The sequence below is a fragment of the Protopterus annectens genome, chromosome 3.part1 (assembly GCF_019279795.1).
Source record: "Protopterus annectens isolate FY-2018-M chromosome 3.part1, PAN1.0, whole genome shotgun sequence".
Lineage (NCBI taxonomy): Eukaryota > Metazoa > Chordata > Ceratodontiformes > Protopteridae > Protopterus > Protopterus annectens.
The window spans coordinates 1,019,541,919-1,019,563,270 of record NC_056732.1 but is presented as its reverse complement, the minus strand read 5'-3'; the positions used below and the strand labels follow the sequence as shown (position 1 = coordinate 1,019,563,270).

At 42.6% G+C, this 21,352-nt stretch overlaps 1 protein-coding gene across 2 annotated transcripts in view; it reads left to right on the top strand.

Moving 5' to 3' along the window:
- The window catches only part of AFG3L2 (AFG3 like matrix AAA peptidase subunit 2), a 1,447,137-nt gene that overhangs the window by 460,402 nt on the left and 965,383 nt on the right, over positions 1-21,352 (top strand). For both annotated transcript variants that reach the window (XM_044067171.1, XM_044067172.1), the window contains one exon: positions 15,943-16,017. In XM_044067171.1, the coding sequence (XP_043923106.1) occupies positions 15,943-16,017 (75 nt within the window). The remainder of the gene's footprint in view (positions 1-15,942; positions 16,018-21,352) is intronic.

The following is a 21,352-nucleotide window of genomic DNA, read 5'->3' as shown; positions in this document are numbered from 1 at the left end:
TATCATCTCACTCAGGTCAAGTATATTTTTATCAACCAGAGGGGAAATTGTGGATAGAAATTAAAACAAATTGAAGGATTTTATCTGAGAGGTGAAGAGGGCAAGAGTCAAGAGGGATAAGTTAATCCTTCCAGTAGAATAAGATGGTTTAGGATTACCTGATTTGAAGGGGTATTTCAGAGCTACACTGTTAAGGCTCCTATACATAGCTCAATCAGAACGCTATGATTCAGAGTGGAAAGGAATGTTGATAAAATAAGGAGAAAGCTCAAGAAACAAGGAGAGACTGATTTTGATTACAGGTCCTTAAGGAGAATGCAGTAACCATACATATTATAATATGCATAAAATAACAGAAAGTAAGCTAAGAAGTAAGCCAGGATGGGGGTGGAGAAAGGAGGTTTTGCATATAGGGATGGCTGCAATTAGAGGTACAGAGAATAAGCAAGAGGGGCTGGAATTTACTGGAGAAAACTGGCAAAGGAACCAATATATTGGAAGCAATATTGGAAGCAAATAATTAGAGGGTGAAGGATAACAGAAATGGGAAGAGGCCAAGAATTAATTTGAACTGCAGGCTAGAGATTGCCATCACTATCCAAAGCGAATGATAGTGTTTTTGTAGAATCTAGAACAGAAGCTGCTGTTAAGGGATAGTTAATAGGGCATGTAAAGTATTATATGATAACTACAGGAATCGGTCAGAGGAGGTTAGAAAGGTTTTGGAAGAGAGATTGGATAAGCAATTCACAAGGGGGGAGGTTATATGTATGGCTCCCAAATACACAACAAAGTGTAGGCAATTTAAGATCTTTGCTTAGAAGTTTTTGCATGGGTATTTTTGTACCCCAAGCAGACTACAAAGATTGTTTCCTCACGTAGATTGCATATGTTGGAGGAGTGATGGGGAAGAAAGAGGTAACTGGAAATATGTTTTTTGGGAGTGTAATAAGTTGGCAAACTTTAAAAATTCCCTGCGGAGTACTGTAACAGAAATACTGGTTAGGCAGATTGGTGTAACTAAGGAAATTATTTGAGCTATGCTACAGAATCTGAATAGTCTAGACATAGTAAGGCATTGCTGAGTCCAATTCTGGTGGCTGCCAAAAAAGCAGTTATAATAAGGGATCTGGGGACCCAAGTAGATAGTAATCTCTCCTTTGATAATCACATTGCCAAAATGGTTAGAAAATCCATCTATGTGGCCCACCTAATCACAAAAGGGTTCGCACCCAGATCAAAAGAGGTCATTGTGCCCCTCCACTCGTCACTCATCAGACCCATCATAGAGTACAGTGCCCCATTTGGGATGTACCTTACAAGACACCTGCAACAGCTGGAAAGACCACAGAAGTACCTCACCAAGAGGATCACTGGTTTCAGACAGATGCCCTATGCAGCTTGACTGAAGAAACTCCAGCTGTACTCTGTTGCATACCGCCTACTCAGAGGTGATCTCTGCCTGACATACAAGGCCATGTCCAACCCAGAATTGATGGACATACTCCACCTAAAGAAAACCATATCCCCTCGAGTCGCAATGCTCTAGGGATCTAAACCTCACCACAACAATAAATATGGCATGCTGGAGGGATAGATTCCTGTCCCAGAGACTTCCCATGCTTTGGAACAAGATTCCAGTGTACATTAGTCAGAACTCCTCACTAACACTCTGGGAAACAGAAAGTTTACCCCGGGAATCACTTCAGTGGCTCTGCTGGACAGAGGCACAGGGAACTAATCTAAGGGGGCGGCAAAAGCCAACACATTCTGACTAGGCTTATAAATGCCTTCGGGCAGATAGCCCAGTACCTACCTATGCATAACATCTACAACTGAAAATAAGTAAATATAGTTTTCATTTATATAAATGTATGATTGCCTATGTCATAAGTGATAATTTAATAAAGATGTTCTTATTTAAAAGAAATGTTGCTAAGCCACTGTTTTGCCACACCTGGTTGGTCTTTTTCTGCAACAACATCCTTTCCCACATTTAATACAAGCTTCTTGTTAAGCAAAACCTAGAACTCTAGTTGTAACTGTACTACAGTATTAATCATTTTTGTGAAGGGTTATGTGGCATTTGGCATAAATGAAGCCTAAAAAGGGTCTTCAGTGTTCTGTTTTATTTCACCTATTTGTTGACTAGGTAAGCCCACTAGACATTTTCAGGAATGACCCTGGAGCACTGCCTGGTTAAGTGACTTGCTCAGAGCCACACAGCAGGCAAATGAAGGCAGAAGGAATCAAACCCTGTACCTTGGATACAGTAAACCGCTCAAAGCCTTAGTCGTCTGGTCTAACTATCCATCAATTTCTGAAGCAGGGCAGCCAGCCAGAGAAATTCTGCTCTATGACTCCTTGCAAACAGGGCTAGAAGACAGATGCCTTCTCATTCCCTTGGATAGGAATTTTACTGTATGCTTTTCCACTGATATCAAGGATTCTTGTAAAGATCAACAGTTCCCAAAAGGTAATGGTGGTGACTCCCTTTTGGCACAGATAACTGATTCTTCTTCTCTTCAGTCTAGCCTGAGGCAGTTACCACAAGCTTTCCCACAGACTGAATTTGCTTACACAAGACTGGGGGTTGTTTGATGCACCCTGACCTGAAAAAATCTTCGGCTGACTGGCTGGATGATAGAATTTTAATACATTTTAGGCATCTTGTATTTATTTATTTTTTGAGGATGTGTAGGATGTTCAGTGGGTAATGAATGAGGTGAAAAAAACTACTACTAGGAAATTGTGTATATGCAATTGGAAAAGATTTTTCTAGTTTGTCGTACTCCAAAGTCCAGGACCCTCTTTAGACGTGGCTGCCAATGGTTCTTGATTATTTGTGAGAGTTACTGTCCTCTGGCCTTTCATATTCTTCTCCCAAAGTGCATTTTTTGGCCATTTCTGCTTGTTTGCCCTTTGATCCCCCCATCTAACCACGCTCAGTTTTTGAAAGGGGTGTTGAATATATGTTCACTCAGGGAACAGGTAGCTTTTCCTTGGGATCTCAACTTTGGACTTGAAAAGCTTACTGTTTCTCTATTTAAACCAGTTTATCAGGCTGAAATGATGTTCTTAACATGGAAGACTGTTTTGCTTATTGCTATAACATCTGCCAGGAGAGTATCTGAGTTACAAGCGCTTACAGTGAATCAAATCAGTCTCAACTTAGTTTTCACAAGGGCAGGATTTCTTTGTGAATCAGTCCTCCTTTTATGCCTAAAGTGGACTCAGAGTTTACTTTTAAGACAGACTATTCATTTCCCTGTCTTCTTTTTTGAACCCAAGAATAAGGGAGACAAGCTTTTCACGCTCTGAATGTCCACAGGAACTCTAATGCTAACTAGACAAAACTCAAACCTTCAGGAAAGCTAATTAGACATTTGTTTCTTATAAGGGTAAGAGGAAAAATCAAACAGTACCAAAGCTGACCATTTCCAGGTGGTTGCCATATGTTATTGTTTTTTGTTACACTCTCCATAGTAAGCCACTTCAAGACAAGGTTAGAGACAGTTCTACAACGGTTTGGCTTCTTTGGTGGCTTTCTGTTAAGCGAAGGACTCAAGAAGTAGTCTAGAGGCAACAACTTGGTCTTCTGTACACATTTTTATAAAGCACTACAAACTGGATTTCTTTTCCAGGTCCAGAACAGGCTTTGTTAGAAATGCACTCCAGGGGTCCAAGAGTCTTATTTTACTGGCCCTCCTCCCTTTGCTAGCTTTCTAAGCTGTGGTAATTTACACATTTCGCTTAGACTGCTGCAGAAGCGATCTATCAGAACACCTATTGTTACGGTAAGTTTATTTGCACAACTGTACCTTGTTCTGTTTTTGCGTAATATTAATATTAAAAAAAAAATTAAAAAAGGTTCATGAATAACCATTTGTGGTGTTATGGTGGCACAGTGCTTATTGAGCTGGTGCCTCACAGCACTGCTTTAACTGTTTTGATTCTCAGCTGTTGCCTTCTGGGTGATGATCTTTTTATGTTTTTGGCAGGATCTTCATTTTCTCTTGCCTTCCTCAACATTTCAGAAGTCATTTTTTCAGGTGAATCAGTGGTGCTGCATCATGGTGGAAGTGTAAATGAATAAGCCTCAGGCTTGTGCCCCTTCTGGGACTAGTTCATGCCTTGTACACATTGCTTTTCAAAATACAGTCTGATGCCCCATGAACCTTAATGGAATGTGGTGTAGAATAGGATTGTAACCATAGCTTAGTGATTGCATTTCCATATATCCTTTATAAAATCTATGTTAGTATGCGAAACAAGCACATTTTGGTTTGAAATATTAAAATAACCACTTCATTATGCATTTTGAGTTTAAGGACAGATGAACTGTAGTGCGATTACCAATGATTAGTTTTATTTTGTCCATTTAGTTTGCTCAGAATGCTATATAGTAGCATTATGACCATCTGTTCACTTTTTTGCTGTCTATAGCCACACCAGGTTTCTGTCATAATTTACTTGTTTTTATATTCAGCCTGCTGTGTGTGGAAATTTTCTGTTCTAAAACTTTCTCAGGATTTTTCAAACTGGATATCTCCTTTTTACTTTCCTTCACCTATTTCAGCCTGCTCCATCTATTAACTCTGGGGAAAATTATCCACTTTATTATGTATAACCTAGTATGTTCTTCGTGTTTCACTGTTGCAGTCATTACATTTGGGTTATCTGCCTGCAGGTAGCCCTCAGTCGGCCTGATTAACAAAGTCTTGGGTCCTGCGTCAGTTGCTGTCCCTTCTTCCATGACGTAATGTTGTCAGGGATATAAAACAAGCAGCTGATGCTATTACATCAATGTTTCTTGCCGTGCGGTGCCCAAAGCAGAAGCAGTTCACAAGTGCCAGTCGGCCGACTCCTGAAATTTTCGTTTTCGAGTTTCAGAACCAAAGTCTTCAACTAAAGCTAAGTATCCCATTGGGGAAACTTTTTCTTGCTCCTTACCGATGTCAGTAAAAGTTAATAATTGCATTACTTGTGGAAAGCAAATACCTCATAAATATTTTCATTCCTACTGTATTCCTTGCCTAGGCCATGACCACGACGTACCTTGCTGTCAATTTTGTGCTTTATTTAATCAGCGCACTATCCGTCGTCGGTATATTTTCGCCTCTAAATATTTTGATTCTCAGTTTAATTATCCAGAAATGTTGTTGGCTATCCATCCGACTACCGGGATTCTGAAAAAACACAAAGATAAAGACAGAGACAAGCCGACAAGGTCCAAAACTGCCGACGACGCTTCTCCTAAGCCAGTCGCCAGTACTCATTGAGGCGCTTTCGCAGCCCCTGATACCCGCTACTTCTGATGCGCAGGCCTCTATTGAGACCCATTCAGAATCCGGTATGCTGCGAGATGCTTCAACTATGGAACCCGCGGATGTCTCTACCTTGGATGGGTCTGGAATCGCTGTGTAGGCACCGGCTTCTGAGGGTGTATTCAGGCCTACGGACTTGCATATTAAACTGGCACCTCCTTCTTTACTTAGGCCTAAATCTCGATCCATGCCTAAAAAAATGATGCCCAGGCCACATGCTCAGGCCTCTATGCCTAAAAAACAAATGATAAGAATGGTTGAAGATCTAGTAACTCTAATCAGGGGTAGCCACCTCCCCCCCCCCCTTCTAAGAGGCCTAGGACTGAAGTTGATTATGAATCTTCCGTTCAGGATTCTGTTTTTTCTGATTCTTCTGATGATCTGGATTTGCCCTTATCTACTTATGAAGATTCTGATGCAGAGGACTCCACTCCCTCCGATGATTTTTCTTTTGGGGAAGCCTTACACACTCTAAGGGAGCATTTCTACTGGGAAAGCCAGGATTTTTCTAATTCAAATAGAGGCTTAGGGATTTCCTTCTCCTACCTCAACATAGGCCTTTAGCTATTCCTTCTGTACTAGACATTGTTGATTATGCTTTTTCGGAATCTAGTTTGGTCCCTGATTCCCTGCCCCCTGCTCCCAGAAAACCTGACAGATACTACAAGGTCCCGGATTCCCACAAGTTCCTTTATAAAAATCCTATTGCAGATCCAGAGACTGTTTCACAGGGACCCAAGGGCATTAAGGCTTCTACTGCTAAACATCCTACCCCTTCTGATAAAGACTCCAGGATGCTGGATAGATGGGGTAAGAAGGTTTACACTTCTGCAACTTTGGCCATTAGGGCTTTAAACTGCCAGTTTCATATGTTAAAGTATCAGCAACATGCTATTAGACTTCTTAAACAGAAAATGTTGTTGATTCCTGACTGTATTGAAAATAAAGAATTACAGGATTTAATGCATTCTGCTGAACAAGTTGGAAAACATACTTTGCAATGTGGTTTTGATTCATTAGAGGCCTCTTGCAGGGCTGCTGTTACTGGGTCTGCGCTCAGAATGCATGCTTGGCTGAAGGAGCAATCTTAGCCTGATCATGTTAAAGCTAAATTGTTGGATGCTCCTTTAAATCAGGACCGCCTGTTTGGCAACAAGGCTGAGGAAGTTCTTAAAAAGATGGAAGATAAAGCTAAATCCATGCAAACTGTTAAAAGATTTTTTACAAGTTCAGCCTACTAGATTTAGTAGGCACTGTCCCTCTAAGAATTGGTCCTTTCCAGCCCCTTCCAGGTCTTCTCAAGCCAAACCCAGACACAGCAAATTCCCCAGTTTTCAGTCCTAGGGGGGGACACACAGAACTAAGTAGCGGGGGGCCCCCCACTTCCAAATGTGGGAATAATAAACTCCCCCCATGGTAAACTGTCTCAATTACTTCCTTTTACAATTTCCAAGCACTTATCAACTGACTGCCCCTTTGGGGGGAAAGATTGCTTACCCAGGACAAATGGCTTTTAAATATAGTGTCCCAGGGATACAGATTCCACTTCCACACGTTGCCAACACCAAGCGGGTGGTCAGACCTACCCCCAAATCAGTGGGCAGAGGCCCAAAAACAAGTACTTTCTCTCTTAAGCATGGAGGCTATTCAGCTGGTACCAGAAGAAGAAAAGGGACAAGGTTTCTACTCGAGACTTTTCCTGGTACCCAGAAAAGACAATTCATGGCGTCCTATCCTGGACCTGTCTACTCTAAACACCTTTTTGGAGATTCCAAAATTCAAGATGCTGACTCCACCAATTACTTCGTATGCTAGGCAAAGATGCTTGGTTGGCAACACTAGATTTAAAAGAAGCATACCTGCACATCCCCTATCAGGGAATCTTGCAGAAGATACCTACGCTTCAAAGCAGGCTACACGCACTATCAGTTCTCTGCACTGCCCTTTGGCTTATCTACTGCACCCAGGGTATTCACAAAGTGCCTAGCTCCAGTTATTGCATTTTGCAGGCAAAGAAATATTCAAATATACCCATACCTGGATGATTGTCTAATTCAGGCAGAAAGCTAGGACATACTTTTGAATCATCTGGCCTTTGTACAAAGGGTGCTAACTTTTCTGGGGTACACCATAAATGAAAAGAAATCACACCTGATACCCTGTCAACAAATTATATTCCTGGGAGCAAGCTTGAATACAACTTCCCAGATGGCTTACCTCACGCCAGAGAAACAAATTCATTTGACAACCTACTTCAATCAAGTGGCCACAAAAACCCTGCTATCTGCAAGACAAATACTGCAAGCCTTGGGATTCATGGCTTCCTGCATTCTTCTAATTCCATATGCAAGACTGCATATGAGGAAACTACAGTGGTATCTAAAAAGCCTATGGTGTCAAGATTCTCAAGACCTAGAAACAATGATTCCCATCATACCTTGCCTACGCCTAGAGTTCCTTTGGTGGGCAGAGGCCTGCCACCAAAACAAGGACTACCTTTCACACCACCCCCTGCCGCCCAAACCCTAACAACAGATGCATCAGACTATATGCTTGGGGGGCTCGCCTGGCAGGGAAGTGCATTCAGGGCAAATGGAACCCAAGTCAAATGCACCTGTATATCAATCAAAAAGAAATGTTAGCTGTACAGAATGCTCTGACAGCCTTTAAGGACCACATACTTCCAGGACAACTAATGGTAAAGATGGACAACACCACTGTTGTGTGGTACATAAACAAGCAGGGGGGTACACATTCTTACCCCCCTGCAGACTAGCCATGGCATTGTGGAACACAGCCTTTTGCTACCAAGTGCACCTACAATCTCAATTCCTGGCAGGAAAATTAAATACACTGGCAGACAGACTAAGCAGAAACCTCATGGACCCACATGAGTGGAAACTGGAACCAAGGATTTTCAACATGTTGACAAGCAAATGGGGGAGCCCAGATATAGACCTGTTTGCTTCTCCCCAGAACTACCAGTTGGACACATTTTGCACAAGGACTCCTCGCAAACAAGCCTGGAATGTGGATACTCTGTCCTTCAGCTGGAAAAACCCATCAGTCTATGCCTTCCCCCCTCTGCCTCTGCTTTCCAAAGTATTACAAAATATCAAACAGGACAAACCAAGGATGATTTTGATTGCTCCAGACTGGCCGCGCCAACACTGGTACCCCCTCCTGCGCAGTGTATCACGATTATCTCCATGGCACCTGCCTCAGACTCCTTCCCTGCTGTCTCAGCAGGAGAACCAGATTCTGCACCCTCAGCTTCTAACACTGAACCTTGCAGCCTGGCTAATTACTTAATCCCTCCTTTACCATCCCTCAGCAAACCTGTGATGGATATCAGTTTAGAGGCAAGGAGGCCTAGTACTAGAAAATCTTATGCTGAAAAATGGAAAAGATTCTGTGCCTGGAACCAATATCAAGGGATAAGCACAGCAGCGCCCAGTTTTCTTCAGATTTTACAATACTTAACTGAGATGTTTCACAAGGGCCTGTCTTTTTCCTCCATTAAAATCCACGCCTCAGCCATTTCAGATTATTATAACACAGAACCTCCCCACTTCTCTCATCCACTGCTCAAGCAGTTCCTCAGAGGGGCCAGAAATCTGAGACCACCCAGGAGAGCTCCAACCCCAACCTGGGACCTTAACTTTGTCTTGGAGAAAGTCACTGTGCCTCCTTTTGAGCCAGTTGCTACTGCAGACTTAACATTTCTTTCTTGGAAAACAGCTTTCCTTTTAGCAATCACTTCAGCTAGAAGGGTATCTGAATTACAGGCCCTTATGGCAGTGGAGCCTTTCATCATCTTTCATGCGGACAGGGTGTCCCTCAGGACCAATCCATCCTTCATGCCCAATGTGGTATCCAGTGTGGTTCTTAATCAGTCCATTCATTTGCCAACCTTCTTTCCCAATCCACAGAATAAAGGGGAAGGGATACTGCATTCCTTAGATGTGCACAGACAACTTAGATTCTACTTGGAAAGGACTAAACCTCAAAGGAAATCTGAACAACTGCTGGTGGCATTTGCTGCAGGGGCAGAGGGGAAGGCTATTTCAAAGCAAACCATTTTTAAATGGATAAGCCATTGCATTCATTTCTGCTATAAGCACCATGGAAAACCTATCCCCCAGGGGAATCAGACCTCACTCAACCAGGGCTGCATCTACCTCTGCAGCCTTTCTCAGAGGTGTCCCTACCAGGGACATCCTAGAAGCTGCTACCTGGAGTTCACCAAGCATGATCATTTGCCAGTTTTCTCTAAATCCAGAGCTGGCTTTGCCACTGCAGTCTTGCAGGGCCTTATAGCTGGCCCTAATGCTAAATTCCTCCTCCCAACCATAGCTTTGGAAATCTACCCAAATGTAATGACTGCAACAGTGAAACACGAAGAACATAGTACAGTTGTGTACACTTATGATAAATGTAGATGTTCGAGTGTATTCACTGTTGCAGTCCTGGTTACCCACCCTCCAGCCCTCTAACTTCTTTTGGCTATACCTCTACTTTCCTCTACTTTGCTTAAAAGCCTTTTTGGTGTATTTGCTTTTTTGTTGGAGGTATATCTTTGTACTTTTTATATTTAATTGCTTCCCATTAGGGGGGCACCTGACATCTGGGGCAAGAAAAACTGATGTAATGGCGTTGGCTGCATGTTTTATACCCCTGACGACCTGATGTCATGGAAGAAGGGACAGCAACCGACGCAGGACCCATGACTTTGTTAATCAGGCCGACTGAGGGTTTCCTGCAGGCAGATAACCCAAATGTAATGACTGCAACAGTGAATACACTCGAACATCTACATTTATGGTAAGTGTAGACAATGTACTTTACACTTACATCCTCTAGCCTTTTTGAATTATTGCAGACTTAGGTTCATAGGTAGGTGCTAGGCTATCTGCCTGAGGGCATTTACAAGCCTAGTCAGAGTGTGTCGGCTTTCGCCGCCCCTTTGATTAATTAACTGATCCTCTGTCAAGCAGAGCCAATGAAGTGATCCCAGGGGTGTATTTTCTGTTACCAATCCACTCGTCAAGGTTTCTCTGCCTGATGTAATTTGGAATTTTGTTCCAAAGCATGGGGAGTCTCTGTGACAGGAATTTATCCCTCCAGCATGTTCTATTTATTGTTGTGGCGAGGTTTAGCTCACTAGAGCACGTGGCTCGCAATGACTTGCATTTCTTTAGGTGGAGCATGTCCATCAATTCTGAGTTGGACATGACGTTGTAAGTCAAGCAGAGATCACCTCTGAGTAAGCGATGTACCACTGAGTACAGCCGGAGTTTTTTCAGTCGGGCTGCATAGGACATATGCTTGAGACCAGTAATCCTCTTGGTGAGGTACTTTTGTGGTCTTTCCAGCTGTTGGAAGTGTCTTGTGAGGTACATCCGAAATGGGGTATTGTACTCTATGATGGGTCTAATGAGTGACGAGTAGAGGGGCGCTATAACCTCTTTATTTCTAGATGCAAACCCTTTAGTAATTAGATGGGCCATATAGAAGGATTTCCTAACTACTTTGGCAATATGATTGTCAAAGGAGAGATTACTATCTACCTGGGTCCACAGATCTCTTATTACCTCTTCTGTATTAAGGGGGCTGCCACCTATGTGGTAATTCGTGGGTGTTTTGTTTTTCCCAAACGGGATGACTATGCATTTTCTGGCATTTAGCTTGAGGCCATGACTTTGACACCAGGTGTCCGTCTCAGTAAGGCCCTTTTGGAGGATGTCCGTGTCAGCCAGAGAGTCAATTATGGCTCCCAGTTTGCAGTCATCGGCGACCTTGGTTAGCCATAGTCCTCCTTTGTTTGCCTGTACTTCTGAGAAGTATATGCTGAACAGTAGGGGTCCCAGGACCGTGCCTTGCGGGACAACACTTGACTGGTTTAGAGTTTGACCTGGAGCCGCTATTCTTACCGTGTGAGTTATGTCTGTAAGCCAGTTGGCAACCCATCTTGTGACGTAGGGGTTTATGTTCAGGCTGGTGAGTTTTTCTGTTAATACCTGAGTTGGGGAATGGTGTCGAAAGCCTTGGCAAGGTCAAGGTAGGCTGTGTGAACCACCTTTCCCTCATCTATGGCCTTGGTGACTGTCTCTAGGAAGTCAGCCTGGTTTAGTAAGCATGATCTGCCCTTAACAAAGCCAAACGGGTTGGGTCAAGTGTTTGGAGGTTCCCAATGTCTTTGTTAAGGAGTCCCATGATGATGCGCTCCATAGCCTTGCAGACCAGGCTAGTCAGGCTTATGGGGCGATAGTTACCGTGGTGAGTTGTGGCCCCTCCTTTTTGGAGAGGAATAACCGTTGCTGTGTGCCATTCTATGGGCACGTAGCCTGTGGAGAGGCTGAGGTTGAACAGCATGTTTAGGTGGGAGGTTAGTTCGTTCTGTAGTTCATGCAAGATGCAGCCTGGGACACCATCTGGTCCCATTGATGCTGTGTTTTTGGCTTTTGAAAGGGCTGTTTTCACCTGTGCGTCTGTGATTTTTGGGACACTACACTTTCCCGGTATTGTTGTAGGCCCTTTTGGAGGTGAGAGGGGAGTGAAGTTTGCACTGAATCTATCTGCCAGGATGTTGGCAATATCAGTAGGTTCAGTATATTTTGTGCTATTTTGCACTAGTTCAGTGCATATCTGCGAGTTGCCACTTATATTCTTAACATAGCTAAAGAAGGCTTTGTAGTTATCTTTTGAATCCTTAGCTATTTTTCTTTCGAAGTTAGCCTTGGATGATTTCATGGGGGATCTCAGTTTCTTTCTGATACTGATCAGGGATGTCTTTCCTTCTTTGGATTTCTTTTTTTCTCAACTAGTTTCCTCCTTCTATTGTATAGCCTGTTTATTGCAGGGGTCCACCAAACTGGTTTCCTTCTCTTAGAGGAGTGAGTCTTGATTTTGCTAGAGATGGCACGATCCATGTATCCTTGTAGGTGCTCATAGAGTGCATTTGTAAAGGTTCTGCATCTTGGGCAGCATTATCCTTTAGTGTGAGGGCTGTGAAACTTACCACCTCTGTCTTAAGTAACGTGATGTTTGCTTTAGAAAAGTGTTTTACTGTGGTTTCCGTAGTTGGGGGTGGTGGTGGAGTGTGGACATCCAGAGTGATTCGTTTATGGTCTGATCTAACCAGTGGCGGGTTGACCTCCGGTGTGAAACACCTGTCACCCATGTTGGTGATGACCAGGTCTAATGTGTTTCCACTTCTGGTAGGGGAGTTTACCAGCTGATCCAGGGCGTTTGAGTTGATGAATTCCAGGAAGTGCTGCTCCTGAGAATTTGTACTCTAGTAGTTTTCCCAGTGAATGGTAGGGTAATTGAAATCGCCCAATATCAGGGTGTTTGGTAGGACCTTTGTGTTTTCCAGTGTCTCCAGAAAGGTGGAGTGGTGGTCCTGGGTCACGGAGGGTGATCTGTAGCAGGCCACAATTTGCATTGCAGATTTGCCCGATGTTAGTTGCACATGGATGATCTCAGAGGTATCATGCTGCACCACTAACCTGGAGGTGTAGGTATCCTTGATGAATATGGATACACCCCCCTACTTTTGTGTTTCGGTCCGTGTTCTGTGGCCGAAACATGTGGTATGAGTTGTAGCCCAGTAGTGCTGGGGTGCTCCCTGGAGCTTTGAACCAGGTTTCAGTTACTGCACAGATGTCGACGTTCTCCATACTGAGGAGTGCTTCGAGCGTGTGCATTTTGAGATTTAAACTCCTGGCGTTGAGTAGCATAACCCTCAGTTTTTTTTAATTGTGCTGTTTACGGAGGTGGGTTTGACTTTTGAGCCTTGCCTAAAAAAGGCACTATGGGGGCAGCAAGAGCCTTGGCCACTATTCAAAAGCCTAGGTGTGACAGGTGCAAGCCATCTCTTGCGAAGCAAAGCGGCTTGTCAAGCATTTCGTCTCAGGCTGACAGACACTGGATCCCCTTTAAATGACACCAGAAGCGTAGCCAATTGTTGAAACTGATCATTTTTTCTTTATACTGAGGTATCATTCTTGGTGAGGGCAGGATGCTACTCAGGGTCAGGGTCATACCAGCCTGAGCTATATGATCAGAGAGCTCTTCCATGTCTCTTTTCATGTAGTCCAGGGAGGTACGTCTCAGGTCATTCACACCAACATGAACAATGACGGAGTCATATTTGTACTTGTTCTGGAGTGACCTGAGTGCTTGTGTTATGTGGCAGATTCTGGCTCCCGACAGACAGCTAACTGTAACCTTCTGCTTGTCCAGCCTAGTGAGTGGGACGTCAGTGTGCCTGACTATAGAGTCACCTATTACTAGTGTGTTAGGTATGTTATTTCGCCTTAAGAGCTGTGGTTGTGCGGCACACTGATTTTGTGTTTTATGTGTTGTCTGGTTTGTGACGGGAAGTGCAGGTTGTTTGGGTGTCTGCTTTGGAGGTCTCTGATGCTTTTGCAGATTTTTATTTAGAGCTTCCGAGTATGATTTTATGTATTTATGTGTATTCTTTGCCAGTGCTGTTTTAATAGGTCTGTCTGCGGCTGGAGTTGTGGTGCAAGTGTTAACCTTCTCCTCTTGACTGTCTGTTCCAGTCTTGGGTGGAGACAGCTTAGCTTCCAGTTTGGCTGTATAATTGCATCTCTCGCATATGTTAATGTTTTGTTGTAGGAGGAGAGGGTTGTCTGTGTACATGAGGCAGTTGTAACATTGCCTCAGGATACCCAGATTCACCAGCTGGACTGGAGAGTGCAACTGAAGTTGCCCTTTGGTCATTCCTGAATAGTAGGGTGATCTGCTTAGTCGCTTGGTTGGTGAGGGGTGAGTAAAGAGCCTTGCCCTGCTGGGCAGTCAGTGTCAGGGTATATTAGTGCTTGCTGTTAGGTTTGAGCAAGTGCTGGGCTGTAAGATGCTTTTGAGTGCTTAGGTTGAGAGTTAGACTAGTTTCAAGGGAAAAACTGAAGAGGAGACTTAGTGGAGCCGGGAATAATTTAACCATAGCTAACCAGCACTGCCCGGTGTGCAAAACCGTGCAAACGAGGTTTTTATAGTAGGGAAATGAAAGAGATAGAAATTAGCCCAAAATGGCCAATAAACTACTAACTTCTGAGCTGGAACCATTCCTCCAGGGACAGATAGGTTGCTCAAGGCTCCCCTCTCTCACAGGTGAACAGAGAAACTTCCTTTTATCCAAGTAAGGTATGGGCAACTCAGAAACTAGTGTCGCAGCCCTGAATTCAGCACTAGCGTGAAAACTGGACTATTCTAGCTTAGAAAGGCGGGAAACAAGGAATGTATTTATTTATTTTTTTAAAGATAAGGCAAAAACAGTAAAAAATACACTCAAAACAGCTTTAAACGACTACAAATGATCAGAAAAGGCTATCGCACTTTAGTGTGTAGCCTACAACAGTTAAATTATTTAAACAAAACTTTTTAAAAGTGCAGACAGTCAAATAAGTACAATATGTGAAAAAACAAGCTTTTAAATCACAATAAATGCTGCAAAATCTGCGTTTAGGTGGAAAACAGTTAAGTACAGCAAGGAAGTACAGAAAACTGATACTTAATCACTCCAAAGTCTCTCTCCTAAGTTAGAAAGATTGTATCAGTTTAAGGCTTTCTAGTGTTACCCAGTAGGTTAGTTACAGGAAAGATGGGAAACAATTGCAGATGTGGTCTTTTAAGCCAGAAAGTTGAAAGAGACAGGCAGACTGTCCAAATGGTCAATAAACTACAATTTCTGGGCCAATAACCTCTCCTCACGTGGTAGACAGGCTACCTAGTGCTTACCAGTCCCACTGATAAGCTAGAAGGCTCTCCAACACAGAAATGCCTGTGGGGCTCAGAAGCTTACCAACAGTCCTGAATACAGCAACTCTGTATCTGGACTAGGCTATTTGCAGAAAAGGAGGGAAACAAGCGCAAGTGCGGCTTTTAAACCAGAACGTTGAAAGAGATGGGAAAAAACTGCCCAAATAGCCAATAGCTACAATTTCTGGGCCAGGAACCACTCCCCTTGTGGTAGATAGGCTACCTAATGCTTACCACTGCCACTGATAAGCTAGAAGGCTTCCCTCCAACACAGAAAGGCTTGGGGGGCTCAGAAGCGTACAAAGAGTCCTGGAATACAGCAAATGGACTAGACTAGTTACAGGAAAGGCGGGGAACAATTACAAACGTAGGCTTTTAAGCCAGCAAGTTGAAAGAGATGGAAAACTACCCAAACGGCCAAATAAACTACAATTTCTGGGCCAAAACTCACCCTTCCCATGGAGGATAGGCTACCTAATGCTTACAACTCCCACTGATAAGCTAGAAGGCTTTCCTGCAACACAGAAAGGCTTGAGGGCTCAGAAGCTTACTAACAATCCTGGATACACAACTCTGTACAACTTCATTCATATTGGTAATTTTTCCTTTGATGATAGCATCTCTGCTCCCCAATCTCTCCTTATTTTACATATGATTTTAGTGGTGTATAGCCACGTGTAAGTATATGTACTTTGTGTATTGTAATATTTTCATTGATTGACTCCTTAAGAGAAAATACTAAAAATATTTTCTGTGCAAAGGTTTTGTAACAGCTGTATTAGAGAAATAAGTACTGACTTTCCCCATGTTTTCATTTGTCTTGAAGGTAGACCGTTTGGAAGTAATAAACAAGCGTTATGTTAAAGTGGTCTTTGCCCCTGGAAAATCTCCAGTTGATGGGGTAAGTGCCCACATTCTTTACTGTTTAGCTACCTATATTCCATTATTTATTGGATAATGTTTGCTTTGAAGTTTGATATGACTGAAGGAATAAAATATCCCAGAAATCTACTGCAGTGTGTGTCAGTGACATCTGAGATCTTTAACTTACATTGTTGTGTTGTAAAATTTATGGTTAATGATTTACTGATTTGGGGCTACTTGGGTTAAACCCCCCCCCCCCCAGTAACATCCAAATGACAGTAAATGGCATTTTAATCGAAGTGTAATGAGAGTTCTGCACACAGAAATTCAGATGTTAATATTGCATTCTTTGCAATGGCAAAAGAGGTCACACTCAATTCTGTCTTGGCATAATATTTGATTGGATAGTGGCTGTCCACTCTACCAAAGAGTTGTGCGATTTGCAGGGTGTGCGATGTGATATTTCTTGCCATAAAGATTTCGCATTTTCTTGCCAAACCGTTGGCAATTAAGTAATGGATTCATAAGCTAATAAGAATAATTGTTTCACTTAATGCCCTCTTAATTATACTGGCCCCCAGAGTGGCATACACACCTCTTTTCACCCTATTACTATTAATACCGTAAGTATGGCATGGCTGATTTGTACCTCCATGATTGGAAGTTTTTTTTTTTTTAAATTATAATTTGCTTACTTAAAAGGTGGCTTTGCTTGAAAGAAAGTTTTACTTTAACATAAAAGTGTTTGCATGCAGAAGGATACGTGAACATTTTTTATGTAGAAATAAAACTTTGTTTCACCTGTTTGAACATGATCTTTAACACCAGTCCCCAGTTTGTGGTCATCTGCAAACTTTGTTAGCCAGAGGTCCTGGCCTTCTGCTTTGTGATCTGATAAGTAAATACTAAAAAGTAGAGGTGCAAGCACTGAGCCCTGAGGGACACCACTGACAAATTACACATTTTCTGATGAGCCACCTGCAACTTGCATTATGCTGGTTCTGTCTTTCAGCAAGTTTGCTGTCATCTTATTATGTGAGGGTAGAGTTTTAAAGCATTTAGATTTTTTATGATTTCAGAATGGGGAGTGATGTTGAAGGCCTTGACCAGATCAGGGTACGTGATGTGTGCCTCGTGGCTGCCACCTACAGTCTCCATAACCCTTTCAAAGAAGTTTACCAGGTTAAATAGACTTACTCTTCCTTTCACAAAACCAAACTGTTGTGGGCGAGTCTAACGAGTTTCTTGATATCAGAGTTTATGAGGTCATTTGTAGTATGCTCCATGACTTTGCAGATGAGTTAGATAGTTCTGTGAGTACCTAGGTCAGTTGTAAGGCCACCTTTACAGAGGGGCATCACTACTGTGCAGTGTACCATCTATCCACAACCCCCCCCCCTCCTTTTCCATTTTCACCCATGGAGTTGAGGTGTCAGTGACCATCAATTAGGGCAAGGTTCACAAAGCCCAGTGGCACTCAGGGATGAAACCAGTAGCTGTACTTGGGTTACACAATTGAAGTGTGTGTCTGCAAAGGCATGTTCAACACAATTAAGTAATCAGTTATATTGTCAGGTCCCATGGAAGAAGTAATTTTGGTCTTGTGTATCACTTTCATTAAATAATCTTTAAAGATAATTGAGGGAGTAAGAAAGGGAAACAATAATGAAGTTAGTTTAATGTGGCTATGCAGTGCTTACAGTTAGCGTATTTAGTTGCTAGTTTTCATTGTTCTTATAAGTGTTTGCTTGGGGATTGTTCACGTTTGCATTTTTGGGTGTTTCAGAGGAGTAACAGTTGCTTGATTTTAGTGGTATGAGCACATAAAAGAAGTCTGCAAAGAATGCTGATTACAATATTCACAGCAAAAGGTCTAAAAATCTAACCCATTTGACTTGTATGTTCATAGCTTATTAACTCTGGTCCACTTGCACAAAACAGTTTCAGAGGCATGCCACTAGTGGTCTACTGGACATTGGGTGTAACTGGTAGAACCTTCATTTTAACTGTGCTGGGCAGTAACCCATTCCATTAGTGATTTCCTGAAAATTGTCCAGATTTTTTATTTTAATCATCTGCAAACTCTGTGCCTGAGTCCGTACCGAAATTGTTTTCATAATTATTTCTGTTAACACACGATCTCTTTGCTACTCCTGCTGCATTTATTACCGAGGAAGCTGATGAAAAGTACAACTTTAAGTTTGGTTAAAGCACTGCGTAAAATAAATTGACTAGGGGATCTCATTTAACTGAACTGGATTAGTGACTGGTACTGTTCTGCTGTTCCTATGGCTGACCATTCTTTCTAATCACATTATTAATACTCTTCCTTATGTCTTTTTCAGGGGCAGTGAGAGACTGGTGTGTTTATGCATACATGCAACAGACTTCTACTCTTTATAGCTCAATTATTATTAATTGACAGATTGCCACAACTTAACAAGATGCAAATGGTTTACTGTTGAGGTTTTCTATGATTTTGTTTCCGGCTTCTGGTTTGACTAGTTTTTATATGAAATTCTGTTTCAAATAGTTAATTTAGTAGCCCTACCTGTTACTTTAGTCATTCTCTTTATTCTGCTTTGCAATAAGTACCCCTTAATTGCACACATATTTTATTGCATACAAATGAGGAACTTTGATGTTGTTTCCTATTAATGCCTTCCAGTTGATACTGTGGTGTGAAATAGATGGCCCAGCATTTCAGACTCTAAAGTATGTACCCACTGAAGATGTACTAAGCCACTAACTACTACAAGATAAACCTTTAAATGCCGAGATATATTTACATTGTATTGCACTATATTTGCTCAGCTACAGCAGACAGTAAGCCTATCTAGTTTGCCCGTGTGCCCTCAGTATTCTGCCTCAGCTCTTTCCCTATCTTCTAATCTTCCCTCTATGCGTCCCATGCTTTTTGAATGCCTCTGTGAAGTCCCTCTTTATCACCTATTCTGGTAATTCATTGTGTGTGTCCACAACTCACTGCATGAAGAAGTGCTTTTGCAGACTGAAGGAGTACTTGTTCTCTACAATCTGCTGCCTGTGTCGTTTCCTATCTCCTCCTGCCTTCCTTTTCAGGACAACCATATCATGTCTCCTGTGTCTGTTGTGGACTAAAGTAATAAGAGCTTAGTTCTTCTAGACTGTGGTCCTGACTTTTCCCCTCTGTGCCATGCACATGTACTATTAGCTTCATTTCAGCAGGCAGATAGCCCTCTTCTTGTATGTCCTCAAGAACTGCACACAGTATTCAATGTTTGGCATAGCCTAGGCCTGATATAGTAGAAGCATTACTACTATGTTTCTGGAGATAGTCCCAGTGTGGATACACCACCCCAGCATTCTTTTGTCTGCTGTGACTGCCCCTTCACTGTTCATAGGTGTTTAATAGGCTAATGACCACATGGGCCTTGTTAAGCCTAGCCATACATCCCAAATCTCTGGTAAGTTCTAATACCATTGATAAGTGTAAGCATGGACCCTGGAAATGAACCATTTACAGGTTACCTGTGTCCATTAGAGTCATAGGAGCCAAACAAGGGATGAATTTCCATTTTCCCATGCAATTGTCCAAGTTGCATTTGAATTGGGTTAGGCTGAAACTCTGCTTCACATGAATGGGGAGCCTGTTCCATAAACAGGGTATTCTCTGAGATACATAACTATCTCTCTAGCAGGTTCTATTTATATAACAGGCAAGGTTTAAGTCTTTAGAACAGGTAATTCTGGTGCTGTTTGTTTTGTGAATATGCAGGAAGTCCGTTAGAGTGGGGTCTGACAAAGCCCTGTATGCCAGGCATAGATATCCCATCAAAAGCCTGTAGGAGACAGAATATAGGGACAGGGCCTTGAGGCGGTCTGCATAGGACATTTTACATACACCTGGTATTTTTTTAGTGAGGAACTTCTGTAGATGTTCCAATTTTTGGATATGGCTGGGTTAGGTATATACCAAAGGGGGCATTTTACTCAATGATAGGTCTGATGAATGCCGACTATAGTGGAACAATGACTTCCTTGGACTTTGATGCCATCCCTTTGTTTATAAGTTGTGCAACATAGAATAATTTCCTCACCACTGTAGACACATGATGGTCAAAGGCTAGATTACTATCTATGTGTGTCCTTAAGTCCCTGACTAATGGGTCAACTCTAAGGGGGTGTGTTGTCAATATGATAGTTATCAGGGATGGATGACTTCCCAAAGGATACTGTTATGCATTTCTTGGTATTTAGTTTTAGTCCATGGCTCTAACACCAGTTGTTTGTCTGTGTCAGCCCATCCAGGAGAACATTTGTGTCAGTGTGAGATTCAATGACAGCTCCTAATTTGTAATCATCTGCAAATTTAGTCAGCTAGAGACCACTGACATTGGCCTTGACTTCCGAGAAGTAAATGCCAAAAAGGAGTGGTCCAAGGACTGATCCCTGAGGGACTCCACTTGTGACTGGCCTCTTTGTAGAGATGGACTCCCCAATTCTAACTTCCTGAGTCCTGTCTGTGAGACAGTTAGCTATCCACCAGGTGACATACAGGTTTCTACCCAACCTGTTGAGTTTGCCAACAGTGCCAGAGTGGTGTATTGTTTCAAATGCTGTAGCCAGGTCAAGGTAGGCAGTGTGAATGATTTAGTCCTCATCCATTGCTTTAGTAACCTTCTTAAAGAAGTCCACCAGGTTGAGTAGGCATGATCTGCCCTTGACGAAACCAAATCGGGTTGGGTCCAGTGTCTGGAGGTTTGCTATATCTCTATGGATAATCTCCATGATATTTCGTTCCATGACTTTACATATAAGACTAGTGAAACTTAGGGGTCTGTAGATGGCAAACCTTTGTGCAGAGGAATGACTGATGTTCTTCGTGTTTCACTGTTGCAGTCATCACACTTGGGTTATCTGCCTGCAGGTAGCCCTCAGTTGGCCCGAATACCAGAGTCTTGGGATTTCTGTGTCGGATGCTGTCGCTTCTTCCATGACATCAGGTCATCAGGGGTATAAAACATGCAGCCGACGCCATTACATCAGCTTTTCTTGCCGAGCAGAGCCCGAAGCAGAAGCAGTTTGCAAGTGCCAGTCAGCCACCTCCTGAAATTTTCATTTTTCAAGTTTCAGACCTGAAGTCTTCTAAAAGATAAGTACCCCATTGGGGATCATATTTTCCTGCTCTAACCGATGTCAGAAAAAATGAATAATTGTCTTGCCTGTGGAAAGCAAATACCTCACAGAGCTTTTCATTCTTACTGCGTCACCTGTTTAGGCCCAGACCACGGCGTTCCTCGCTGTTGGTTTTGTGCCCTGTTCAATGCCCAAATTATTCATCGTCGGGCTATTTTTGTCTCTAAATTCTTTCGCTCTCTTTCTCCATATTC